The following is a 13297-nucleotide window of genomic DNA, read 5'->3' as shown; positions in this document are numbered from 1 at the left end:
TCTACAGGGGTCTGAGACCAAACTCTGTTCAGCATTTGGCCTAAAACCAGGCAGGACTCCCTGGCAGGGCTTTGGCCAATCACAAGAACCCATTACTGGGCAACAAGCACTATGGCCACTGACCCAGGTTGGACCCCACGACATCCCTGAGCAATTTACTCATCACTTCACTGTGGAAAAAAGGTGGTGTGGCCCAGACCAGGGTGGGATCCACACCCTCCAGCCTAGCCACAGTCTGAATTCTGCAGTCACAGCCTCTCTCTCCCTTCCAGGCTGCACCCCAAGATCCAAGGAGTCTCCAGGACCTCTGCCAACCATCAGCACTGTCCCACTGCCTGAGGGACCCACACATCCACACGTGCAACAAATATGCACAGAGCACCTACTGTGTGCCAAGGTAAGGAGGCAGGTGCCACAGTGACCACAGCAGGCATAGCCCCGTTCTCACAGAGCAAAAGCACATGGGCCTGCCTCCCGCCTTGAGCTAGGCCACCGGGGTTGCGGCATCGTGCCCAGAGCATGGCATCCCACACCAGGAACAGTCTTCCCTGTGTGCATGCACACGCGGGGCCAGCCCCATGGCTATTTTCTTCCCCACAACGATAAAAAAAAAAAAAAAAACTTGTATCACCATCATTGCATAAAGAAACATTATAGCAATGACAAAAACAAAAGTAGACAGGATACATCTCAAAATAAAGAGCATTACCTCAGATGGAATAAATTGGATGTGGCTTTTTTTTTCTTTTTTTTTTATTAAATCATAACTGTATACATTGATATGATCATGGGGCATCATATACTCGCTTCATAGACCATTTGACACATTTTCATCACAATGGTTAACATAGCCTTCCTGGCATTATCTCAGTTACTGTGCCAAAACATTTACATTCTACATTTACCAAGTTTCGCAAATACCCCTATAAGATGCACCACAGGTATGATCCCACCGATCTCCCTCCCTCTACCCACCACCCCCCTCCCTCCCCTCCCTTTCCCACTTCCCCCTATTGTTAGGTTGTAACTGGGTTATAGATTTCATGTGAGAGCCCCAAATTAGTTTCATAGTAGGGCTGAGTACATTGGGTACTTTTTCTTCCATTCTTGAGATACTTTACTAAGAAGAATATGTTCCAGCTCCATCCATGTAAACATGAAAGAGGTAAAGTCTCCATCTTTCTTTAAGACTGCATAGTATTCCATGGTGTACATATACCACAATTTATTAATTTATTATTAATTCGTGGATCGATGGGCACTTGGGCTTTTTCCATGACTTAGCAATTATGAATTGGGCTGCAATAAACATTTTGGTACAAATATCTTTGTTATGTTGTGATTTTTGGTCTTCTGGGTATGTGCCCAGCAGAGGAATTACAGGATTGAATGGCAGATCTATTTTTAGATCTCTGAGTATTCTCCATATATCTTTCCAAAAGGAATGTATTAATTTGCATTCCCACCAGCAGTGCAGAAGTGTTCCCTTTTCTCCACATCCACGCCAACATCTCTGGACTTGAGATTTTGTGATATAGGATAGTCTCACTGGAGTTAGATGATATCTCAAAGAAGTTTTGATTTGCATTTCTCTGATGATTAAAGATGATGAGCATGGGCGGCCCCTGTGGCTCAAAGGGGTAGGGCGCTGGTCCCATATGCCGGAGGTGGCGGGTTCATACCCAGCCCTGGCCAAAAACTGCAAAAAAAAAAAAAAAAAAAGATGATGAGCATTTTTTCATATGTCTGAAGGCCGTGTGCCTGTCTTCTTCAGAGAAGTTTCTCTTCAAATCCCTTGCCCAGCCTGCGATGGGATTCCTTGTTTTTTTCTTGCTGATGCGTTTGAGTTCTCTGTGGATTCTGGTTATTAAACCTTTGTCAGAGATATACCCTGCAAATATCTTCTCCCATTCTGAGGGCTGTTTGTTTGCTTTACTTACTGTGTTCTTGGCTGTGCAGAAGCTTTTTAGTTTGATCAAGTCCCAGTAGTGTATTTTTGAAGCTGCTTCAATTGCCCGGGGGGTTCTCCTCATAAAATACTCACCCAGATCAATTTCTTCAAGGGTTTTCCCTGCATTCTCCTCTAGTATTTTTATAGTTTCATGTCTTAAGTTTAAATCTTTAATCCAATGAGAGTCTATCTTAGTTAATGGTGAAAGGTGTGGGTCCAATTTCAGTCTTCTGCAGGTTGCCAGCCAGTTCACCCAGCACCATTTGTTAAATAGGGAATCTTTTCCCCACTGAATGTTTTTAATTGGCTTGTCAAAGATCAAATAGCGGTAAGTAGCTGGATTCATCTCTTGGTTCTCTATTCTGTTCCAGACATCTACTTCTCTGTTTTTGTGCCAATACCATGCTGTTTTGATCACTATCGATTTGTAGTAAAGTCTGAGGTCTGGTAGTGTGATTCCTCCTGTTTTGTTTTTATTTCTGAGTAATGTCTTGGCTATTCGAGGTTTTTTCTGATTCCATATAAAACGAAGTATTGTTTTTTCAAGATCTTTAAAATATGACAGTGGAGCTTTAATAGGGAATGCGTTGAAATTATATATTGCTTTGGGTAGTATGGACATTTTGATAATGTTGATTCTTCCCAGCCATGAGCATGGTATGTTTTTCCATTTGTTAACATTTTCAGCTATTTCTTTTCTTAGAGTTTCATAGTTCTCTTTATAGAGATCTTTCATGTCTTTTGTTAGGTAAATTCCCAAATATTTCATCTTCTTTGGCACTACTGTGAATGGGATAGAGTCCTTAACTGCTTTTTCAACTTGACTGTTGTTGGTGTATATAAAGGCTACCAATTTATGGATGTTGATTTTGTAACCTGAGACGCTGCTGTATTCCTTGATCACTTCTAGGAGTTTTGTAGTAGAGTCCCTAGTGTTTTCCAGATACACAATCATATCATCTGTGAAGAGCAAAAGTTTGATCTCTTCTGACCCTATATGGATACCCTTGATCGCCTTTTCTTCCCTAATTGCGATGGCTAAAACCTCCATTACAATGTTGAAAAGCAATGGAGACAATGGGCAGCCTTGTCTGGTTCCTGATCTGAGTGGAAATGATTCCAATTTAACTCCATTCAATATGATATTGGCTGTGGGTTTGCTGTAGATGGCCTCTATCAGTTTAAGAAAAGTCCCTTCTAGACGGATGTGGCTTTTATTACTTGGGAAAAACCACACACCACAGGGTCTTGTCTGTCCTCATTTGCATGCAAATCCCTGTCTCTGGACTTGCATCTGGAAACCCCAGACCTTCCCATAGCCCCACACTCCAGCACACCCTCCCAAATGTAAGCCTAGATCCCAGGTGGGGCTGGGGGAGCCCTGTTTAGAGGGACAGACTTGTAGGGACCAAAGCCTGTCATGATGATGCCCTTCACCACGAGGTCTTTGGTAGCCCTCTGTCCCATTTGCTTGTCTTCAAGGCCTAGACCCACCTACTGACCACAAGGAAAGCGGGCTGCTCACACCCCCACTAGAGGCTCAGTTTCTTCCTTTGCTGAAAGGGACACAGTGCCCTCACCTGTTTGCAGTGATGAAGGCAGGAGGCAGATAAGCGGTAAAACCACGGGTATTATAATTAGTCAATATTTGACAGAAGCTTCTCTCCGGGCAGGAAGAGCCTGCCTTTCTCTTGTCAGTGCCCCATCCCTGACCCTGTCAGCTTTTAGCATGGTCACAACCCTGTGGCCCCTTGAGACGGCAGCCTATCGGGGAGCCCAGCAGCCTGGTGCCAGGCCTGGAGACCAGAGCTGCCCAGCTGCCTCTACCCACTAGAGCCTCCTGCTATATAAACACCATGCTCTCGTCACACCTGAGTCTCAGAACCAGCACCAGTCTCACGCACAGGCCATGCTCAGCCAGTCTCCACCAAGGAAATCGAAAGGCCACCTCCTGCTTCTCTGGTCTTCCAACTACCTGCCACCGCATGTCGGTTTCCGACTATCTCCCATGGCAAGAGTGTGAGCTCCAGGAGGGCAGGGCTTGGTTTTGCTCCAGCTATGGCCCCAGTCTCTAGAACAGTGCCCAAGGAATGGTGGGCACTCAATATGGGCTGCATGATAAATGAATGAATAAGCAAACCCCAATAGCATTTTTGGCAAAAGGAAAAAGCCCGGATATGGGGAAAAAAACTTATCCTGGGTCATAGAGTTTACATGTAAGAGTCAAGACCCATCCCAAAACTGTCTGATTCCTGAGTCTAAGCCCTCCACCCCTATACACAACGCACACACACACTCACTCACTGCCCCAGGACTGTGACAACAACATAAGCCTGATCAGCTCAGGGCTCAGCAGGGATTAGCTGTCTGTAGAGGCCTGTAATGGACACTCCCAGGGACAGGGGCTGGGGAGAGCAACTGTGGGAGGGAGGGCTCGCTGTGCAGGCTGAAGGAGGTCTACCCTGGAGCCGGCATTTAATGTGCACTTGTTACACACTGGGTACCTGTGGACGGCAATGTGAAGAGGAACCATTATTATCCATTTAATGCCTGAAGAAACTGGGCTCAAGACAGATCTGTAGCTGGTCAGGGGAACCCAGAGCCCATGAGCTCCCAGCCGTCTATCCCGCAGTCCTGTGAGGACAGAGGGCCTAACACAGAGGGCAGGACTCAGAGCTTATGGAGCCTCGTGGACAGAAGCCCTCTCCTCACTCCATCCAATTCACAGCTTGGGAGGAACCAGCTGGGCTAACACTGCCAAGTCCAGAGGTAAGGGCCTGGTCAGATGCCAGGAGGGAAGGGAACCCTGATGGGGCAACCTGTGACAAAGCGATGGAGAAGAGTTCAAGCCTCGGCTTCTCTGAGCATTCCCGGGGCACATGGATTTCCCCGGCACTCATGACCAATAGAACTGTACACAATCTACTGCCCAGCCGCCCCATGTCTTCGGGGGCCCAGTGTTCTTAATGTCTTCACTGCCCCCTCGCACTTGTGCCTCCTGGAACACCTTCTCCTTCCCATGCAGCCCAGCGACCTCCCCTTCTCTGCCCTCTGGACAAGCAGCCTATGCCTTTTACTAGGAGCTCTGCCATGAGCCACCAGACTGTACTGAAGCCACCAGGGCCCTTGGGCAATTGGGGAAGTCTGGAGGCCATGCTTCCAACCTCCCCAGGCCCCCATGCCTTAGCCAAATGCCCATAGAGCCCCAAACACGTCCTGCCAACCCAGAGAGGAGGCCTGCTCAAGAGCCTTTCTTCAGCGGATGAGATGAACCACCTATGTAAGTAACCCGGACTCAGGGAGAAGTGCTCCAAGACTGGAGAGGAAAAGCCAGTGTGAGCTCAGAGGGAAGAGGCCCACGGCAGGAAGATACAGAGAGAGAGGGGAAAAGTAACATGGCCAGCAGTCAGGAAACAGGGCAGAGCCGTGGACACTTCAGGGATAGGGATGGACACCAAGACAGAGAGAGGCAAGAATTACCAGTGGAGGAAGACAGCTCCGTGTGTGAGATAGGAGGAGCTCAGATACTCTGGGTTGGCTCCCAGCTCCATCACCCAGATGGCCCCAGATGCCCCTTCATGCACTCACTGTTGAGTGTAGCATAACTACCCTTAAAGTCGCCATGAGGGAAGAAGCCCAAGTGCCCATCGACCCATGAATGAATTAATAAATTGTGGTATATGTACACCATGGAATATTATGCAGCCTTAAAAAAGATGGAGACTTTACCTCTTTCATGTTTATATGGATGGAGCTGGAAAATATTCTTCTTAGCAAAGTATCTCAAGAATGGAAGAAAAAGTATCCAATGTACTCAGCCCTACTATGAAACCAATTTATAGCTTTCATATGAAAGCTATAACCCAACTATAGCCCAAGAAGAAGGGGAAAGGGGAGGGGAGGGGTGAGGATGGGGGGAGGGAGGGTAATTGGTGGGACCACATCTATGGTGCATTTTACAAGGGTACATATTAAATTTAATAAGTGTAGAATATAAATGTCTTAACATAATAACATAAGAAAGTGCAGTGAAGGCTACGTTAACCAGTTTGATGAAAATATTTCAAACGGTATGTAAAACGAGCACACTGTACCCCATGATTGCATTAACATACACAGCTATGATTAAATAATAATTTTTTAAAAAGTCACCATGAGGAAGATAAGGCTTGGTGTTCAGGCCTGGCTCCTACAAGGGTCTAAGGTAGTCACTGTGTACGAGACCTTGACCACACAGATGAGCTGGTGTGATTCACAGCCACGCATTTGGGTCCCAGGAATCACCAGCATCTCACCTTCCTTCGGTAAGAATCTGCTCAGCACACCAGCGCTGTGCTGTGCACTGACAGCCTGGGCCCTCCCTGCTCCCAGCTGGCCTCCCCACTGTCCAACCTGCACCCCACCCAGTAGGCTCAGCACTAGCCAGGAGGGTCGGACAAGGCACACACTACCACCCCTGCCACCGCCTTCTTCCTGTGCTGGTCACCAGCCCCCTCTACCAAAGCAAGGTCCAGCCTCCCACAGACCCACTCCACTAGCACCCTCTAGATGGAGGCTTTGGGGGCAGGCTAGATCCCACCCCCCTCCTCAATGGTCCTTCTTCCTAGCCACCCATCCCCCAGGGGCCCCGCTCGCCAACCTCTAATCCTCTCCGTCATCTGACCCAGGCTTTGCCCAGCCACCCTTCTAAGGCCCAAAAATGGACACAGTCATTTATAGAGGGTCCGACAAGCCAAACGCAATGAGAAGATGACCTCATGGCATCCACAGCCCTGAGCTCCAGGCACACACTGTGCACCCCAGGCACTCCAGGGGCAGCAGCTGGTTGCCAGCAGTGGTGGTGCTTCCACGCCGGGGCCAGAGAAAGGCCTTACAAGAAAAAGTTCCACACAGGCCAGAGCCACAGGCCCCCTCCTTGAGACAGCACTGGGGGCTCAGGCCAGAATATCAGGCCAGTGTCCAGGAGGATTTGGACAGAGAGAGAGAGGGAAGGCACAGCGGCAAACGGTGTAAATCAATTCCCAAGCCAAGCCACCAAATGCCCTTGTTTGCTCATTCACTAAGTCCCTGGGGCCAGATGAATGTCTTTGGTGCACACACAGGTCTCCCCTGCCCTCAGGGAGCACCCAGACCAGGGGAGGACACAGGCAGGTCAGCAGATATCAACAACCCTAGACCTATGGAGAGGCAGCTTGGTGACCCCACACACAAAGGACAGGCTGCCCTCAAACTCACTGTTATACCCAGAGTCTAGGTGTTTGGGCTGAGAGAAGATACAGGAAGACTGGGGAGAGAGAGGATGGCAGACGGGGGCCATCCAATGCCGTCCAGGCCCTCCATCACAGCTTCTGCTGCCCCTGGTCAGGAGAGAGCCATGGGGAAATTGGAATTGCCCCATTACTCACTGTTTTAACTGAGGCAAGGGAGGGACAGTGTCAGGGCTGCCTGTAAGCCACTAGGATTTCAGTCCCCATCATAAGAGTAGTTAGACACAGTACTGAGCTCCATCCGAAGAAGCTGTGTGGTGGCAGTGCCCAGGCTGTGGCACTAACTCTGTAGCAGTAAGGCAAACAGGAAAGGCTGGTGTGAGCTAGGGACAGGGGCTTTCTGGGAGCAGCTAGGGCTTACATTGAGGCCAAGAAGGGAGGGAAGAGTTACTCCCAGACACCTCGCCAGAAGGCAGGCCTGTCACGCAGCCTTGGCTTCTGCTGGGGGAGGGTCCCTAACTAGTCTCCAGCAGGCAGAGAGCAGCTGCAGCACTAAGCAACTCCAGGCCCATAAAGCCCAGGCCTGGGCAAAGCCGGCCAGCTGTTGGCCAAGAGCAGCATCCATAGCTGACCAGCTGTCGGCCAACTACCCATGGTCACAGAACAGGGGCTGAAAGGGAGGGCTGTGGCTTAGTGGGTCAGTGATACACAGCCCTATGCCTACTGCCCCTAGAATTACATCAAAGATGCCACTGCAGAGAAAAGGCCGCCAGGGCAAAGGGGACATGGAGAGCAATGGGGAGCCAGGAGAGTCAGACACCAGTAGGGTGGGGGCAGGGAACTTATCTCAGCTAACCCTGGGCTTCCCATTCATCTCCCTGGCCCCTTAGGGAAAGGCTCCGGGCACCTAGATGAATTAATTACCCAGTCCTGGGGGGTGGGGGAGTAATAAGGGGGTAGATACATCTGTGCTGCCCCCCTCCCCCACACACACACACACATTATGGATGATTCGAGTCTTCCCAGCCCCCAACCAGCTATTCCTGGGGCTCTAATCCCTCCTCCTCCTCCCCTTGGGTGGGGAGTGGGGGAGCTGAGTCTGGCCAGATCTGGAGCTTGAGCTTGGCGGAGGGCCCTTCCCTTCCCTCAAAGCACGCCCACCCACCTCCCTAACCAGGAACCACAAGGATAGCAGTGGGACTCTGAGGGAGTCGTAGGGGAAGCTCCAGCCGCCCACCCCCACCCCCATCACGTGGCTGCATCCTTAGGGAGCTCGCAGGTCTCAGCTGCAAAAGTCATTGTTTATAACGGCCATAAAGCCCTGCTAGGGGAGACCAGCCTGTCCCTGGGTCCCCATCCGGCGGTCGCTGGACGCGCTGGAGAGGGGATAGGCTCTGCCGCACGCTCTGGGGGCCCACCCTGGCAGATTCTGCAATCTCAGATTTCAGAGTCGGAGTCGGCAGGGGAAGTGGCGTCAGCAGCTGGCGTGATCCAATTCAGTAAACCAAAGGTGGCTTGGGACATAAAGTGGACAGAATACAGACCCTTGCTCCCCAATCCTGCCTCTCCTGCACTTGCAGGGTGCCCCGGGAAGCCCCGGTTCCATCCCCCACGCCAGCTGGAGTCATTCTCCCGGCGGAGGGCTCGGGTTTCCTGTGGCTCCCTCCACACCCCTCCTCCAGGCCAGCTCCCTACCCGGGCCACGGGCTCCCAAAGCCAGCGCCGCCACCCACTTCTCAGCTAAGCCCCTGTGCGGTGAGGGCACCTCCTGCAGGGGTGCTCAGCCCTTTGCCCTGGCGGGCCCGGCCGGAGCTTCCAGGCCGCGGGCACCTCTTAGGAAAGGAAACCAGATCCCTCCTTCAGCCCGCGGTGACTGTGAAGAGACAGTGGGAAAGAAGGAGCAGCGGGTGCGCGCGCGGGACGCCGCCTCGGGAGTCGGGGATAGAGCGGCCCCTCCAGCGGAGAACCAGACTCCCTCGCTCCCTAACCGCCCACACCGCCCGGATTGCCAGCATAGGCTTGGAGAACTGAGGTCGCCACCTGGCCTCTGGCCTCGCAGCCTCCCAGCCCTCGGCCTCCAAAGCTGGGTGAGCCTAGATCGTGTGCCCCAAGAAGAGCCTGGAGCGTGGGTTCTCTGCAGACGAGCAACGAAGGTACAAAGAGGGCGCACGCAGGGGGCGAGGAGACAACTGTGCCCTCTCCGGCCCCAGCTGGAGGCGGAGAGACAGAAGCTGAGAGACAGAAGACGAAAACCGAAAAGAGCTGCAGGGGGGCTCCGGAGGCGGAGGGGGTGGTAGAGCATCCTGGGGTTCCCCCCGCCAAGACCCTCGGAAGCGCTCGTAAGGAGGTGAGAGCTCCCAACGCCGGGGGAGGAGCAGGTGGAGGGACAGGTGGCCGGAGTGGCGCGGCTGCTGGGGCTCCCACTCGCTCACCTTCTCCTGCGCTCGGGTGAGCTTCTTCTGCACGTTGCTGGCGATCTTCCCCGCGGTCACCCCCTTGCTGCCCATCTCTGCCATCGCGGCGCAGGCCTAGCCGGGCGGCGGGCGCCGATCTCGCGCCGGGAGGCTGTGCGCGCGGCGGTCCCAGCCCCAGCCCGGCCGCGCGTCCAGCCCGGCTCCTTCTCCACGCCGCGCACTAGACAGCTGAGCCGACTGATAGAGGCGGAGCGTGCGCCCGGCGAGCGAGCGACCTACGCCGGGACCGAGGGAGGGATCCGACGGAGGGAGGGGGCCGGAGGAAGGGAGGGGCGCCGGGCCCCGGGCAGTGGTCAGCGCCCCTCGCCCGCCCCCTCCGGACAAGGCACTGCCTTTTAAAGGGCCACTGCGGGCGCCGGAACCGCACGGTCCGCGAGAAGGGAGGGGCACGCGCCGGCCCTTGGGGTTGCGTCGAGAGGGACTCCCCGGACGTTGGAGCGACACCGCCCAGGGGCGGGACTAATACGACAGTCCTCGGTCCAGCGCCGCCGGGGGCCTGGCTTCTTGGTGTTCCTTCGGAGCACTGTCCTATGCTGCAACCCAGGAAAAGAGACCAGGTGGAGGAGAGGGGTGCTTGCGAAAGTCGCAGATTTTTGTGGGGATGAGTGGGCGGCCCTGTGCACCGGAGCCTGGGCTGCAGAGAGAGCGCCCCGGGGCCCCCTGTCCGCCCCCGCGCCCCTTCCGCGGGTGCTCAGCCAGCCTTTCGCAGGTCGGCGCGGGTCTCCACCTGCGTTCCCTGGGCGCCTCCGGAACATCTCCGCATCTCTGCCGGCAGAGCTTAATCCAGTGCCAACCAGGCGCTTGGTCTTCCAGTTTGTTAATAATTTATTGTAATAACAACAACCTAACATCACTGAGCGCTCACTGTGTGCTAAGTGACCTGTCAGGCTTTATCTCATTCAGTCTCCACGACAGCCTTGAGAGGTAGGTGCTATTATTATTTCCGTTTTACAAATGAGACAGCGTGAAACTAGATTTCTGACTCACCAGCCCATATTCTCCACCACTGTTCGCTGGGCTGTCTCTTGTTTCTAACGTGCAGAAAAGACAATGTTTAATGATCATTGTTCCTAGAGAAAATAAGGCTATTTATTGTAAACTGGCTTTGTCAACCGACCAATGACACCATCATAAGTTAACAAATACATATTAAATCTGCTAATACCCAGCTCCCAAAACATGCCAGGAGCTACAGCACTTTCCTGTCCTAGAGCCAGGCACTGGCTCTGGAAGCTTCTCAGGAACTGTGGGCTTAGTGGAGCTGAGATGAGTCCTGCTGAAGAGGGCTAGGCATGACCAGTGAGTGGACAGGAGCCAGGGCTGGTGCAGGCAGAGCAGAGCCAGTCAGGGACTGGGATCCCAGGAGATTTCCTGAAGGAACAGGAAGGGTCTTCCAGATCACGTCCCAAGCCTCTCGTACAAATGGAGAAACTGAGGCCCAGGAATGAAAGATTCGGCCTGGCTCACAGGCTTTCTCTTCCCTGGAAGGCCCTTCTGCACTTTTCTTTGGCCGCTGTTGGTTCCTCTGTCACCATTCAGTACCACCACGATGTTAATCTGTCCTCCCTGCTGGGTTGTTATATTAATTATCCCTGGGTATCTGGGGGGGATTGGTTCCACAACCCATGTGGATATCAAAAGGTACTCAAGTCCCTTATAGAGAATGCTATAGTGTTTGCATATAACATAGGGACATCCTCCTTTGTACTTCAAATCACGTCTAGTCTACTTATAACACCTAATACAATGTAAATGTTCTGTAAATAGTTGTTATACTGTATACTGTATACTGTTTCTATTTGTACTATTTTGTTGTTGTATTGGTTTTGTTGTTATTGTTTAGAGACAGGGTCTCATTATGTCGCCCTCGGTAGAGTGCCATGGCATCACAGCTCACAGCAACCTCTAACTCTTGTGCTTAAGTGATTCTCTTGCCCCAGCCTCTCAAGTAGCTGGGACTATAGGCGCCCGCCACAACAACTGGCTATTTTTGTTATTGTTGTTGCAGTTTGGCTGGGGCCAGGTTCAAACCCACCACCCTCAGTATATGAGGCCGGCGCCCTACCCACTGAGCCACAGGCACCTCCCTTTTCAGAATATTTTCAATCCACAATTGGTTGGCTCTATGGATCTATGGATCTAACCCACAGAAGCACAGGGCTGACTAAATTCCTCTTCTGCAGACAAACAGATGCTGAACGGCTGCATCACTGGTAAAGGTCACACACAGCAAATGACAAGCAGAGATCCAGCCCCAGGCCTTCCTATTCTAAAGCCCTCAAAACCACCAACTACTACATGAGCGAAAAGCATTTCTCAAAATCGTTGTTATGAACTCACACCCCATTTGTGAGTCAAAAAAGCAAAACCTAAGCAGCCTGGATTTCTAAAGCAGCCTTCTCCTGAATGCTCAGCATGCCTTCACCTCGTGTCTTCTTCCTCCTGGCTTTATGTTTTTTTCTAAGCGTTCTATAGAAGTAATGTCTTCCAATACTCCTCTGAGGAAAAGAGCAGAAGTCAAATCTTATTACAGTCAGCCCCCAGGGAACAGTGGGAGATTCTGCTTCACTGGACTTTGGTGTTTCAAAATATCACTTGACACAGAAATTGGGAGCAATGGAAATGTTCATCAGCAGGATGGGGTCAGCTGTGACAGCACAGCGACAGGAGGCATCATTAAGGAATCATTTAAAACACCATTACAGAGATTATGTAGCAATATGAAAATAATGCTTATGGCATAATTATGAGTGAAAAGGAGACCACAGGAAATTGTACATACACTACCCTTGCAGCCACACAAAAATAAAAGCTCATGATGAAAGATTTGCAAGAACAATGCATAAAGGAAGTAGATGTGTTATCGTCAAGGCATTAAGGCTGATCTTTTTCCCTTAATTTTCTAAATATTCTATAATATGACATAATACCTTCATAAAAAGAACCACGGCTCTTGTCTTATAAAAGATGATTCTTTATCTGATCTCTACATTGGAAAGACTTTTTTAAACACAAAAGCACTGGAGAGGGTGGTGCCTGTGGCTCAAAGGAGTAGGGCACCGGCTCCATATGCTGGAGGTGGTGGGTTCAAACCCAGCCCCGGCCAAAAACTACCAAAAAAAAGATTAGCCCACATCACAAAGTCCCAAACTGCAGATGCTGGTGTGGATGTGGAGAGAGGGAAAAGCAGTGGAGAATATATTGAAACTTTAAAATGCTTGTTTTGAGGTACATAAAAATGTATTTTTGAACTTCAAAACTTATCATCAAAACATAGGATTAAAATTAGGAGAGAAATGTTCCAAAAATGTTAGTTCAAGTTCAAGGGATAGAATGTTGAAGATTTTTACTGTCTTCTTTGTGTGTGATTTTCTTTTTTCCCATAATCGCCCCTATTTTTAATGTTTTATTTTAAATTATTATGGGTACATCATAATTGTATATCTTTATAGGGTATGTGTGAAGTTTTGATACAGGCATACAACATAATCAAAATCAGCATAACTGGGATGTCCATCACCTCAGTCGTTTAACGTTTCTTTTTGTTAATTCTACTCTTTTAGTTATTTTAAAGTATACCCACTATGACTGATTATAGACGCTCTGTTGTGCTAGCAAATGTTGTTCATTCTGTCTAACTACATTTTTGCTCCCATTGACCATCC

At 50.7% G+C, this 13297-nt stretch overlaps 1 protein-coding gene across 22 annotated transcripts in view; it reads right to left on the bottom strand.

Annotated features, from left to right (window-relative positions):
* BIN1 (bridging integrator 1) overlaps nt 1-10316 on the bottom strand; it is a 61881-nt gene extending 51565 nt beyond the window's left edge. For 10 of the 22 annotated variants that reach the window (XM_053596527.1, XM_053596540.1, XM_053596545.1 and 7 more), the window contains exon 1: nt 9591-10003. In XM_053596527.1, coding sequence (XP_053452502.1) covers nt 9591-9674 — 84 coding nt within the window. In that variant the 5' untranslated portion in view covers nt 9675-10003. Of the gene's footprint in view, nt 1-7356; nt 7494-8576; nt 8725-9590 lie in introns of those variants that run through there. The other 12 variants (XM_053596528.1, XM_053596537.1, XM_053596539.1 and 9 more) reach the window with 9 other exon arrangements.
* Nucleotides 10317-13297: the final 2981 nt, after the last annotated feature.

This window comes from Nycticebus coucang, chromosome 7 (genome assembly GCF_027406575.1).
Source record: "Nycticebus coucang isolate mNycCou1 chromosome 7, mNycCou1.pri, whole genome shotgun sequence".
Classification (NCBI taxonomy): Eukaryota; Metazoa; Chordata; class Mammalia; order Primates; family Lorisidae; genus Nycticebus; species Nycticebus coucang.
The sequence above is the reverse complement of the archived record's forward strand: the minus strand, read 5'-3'. Positions and strand labels throughout refer to the sequence as shown.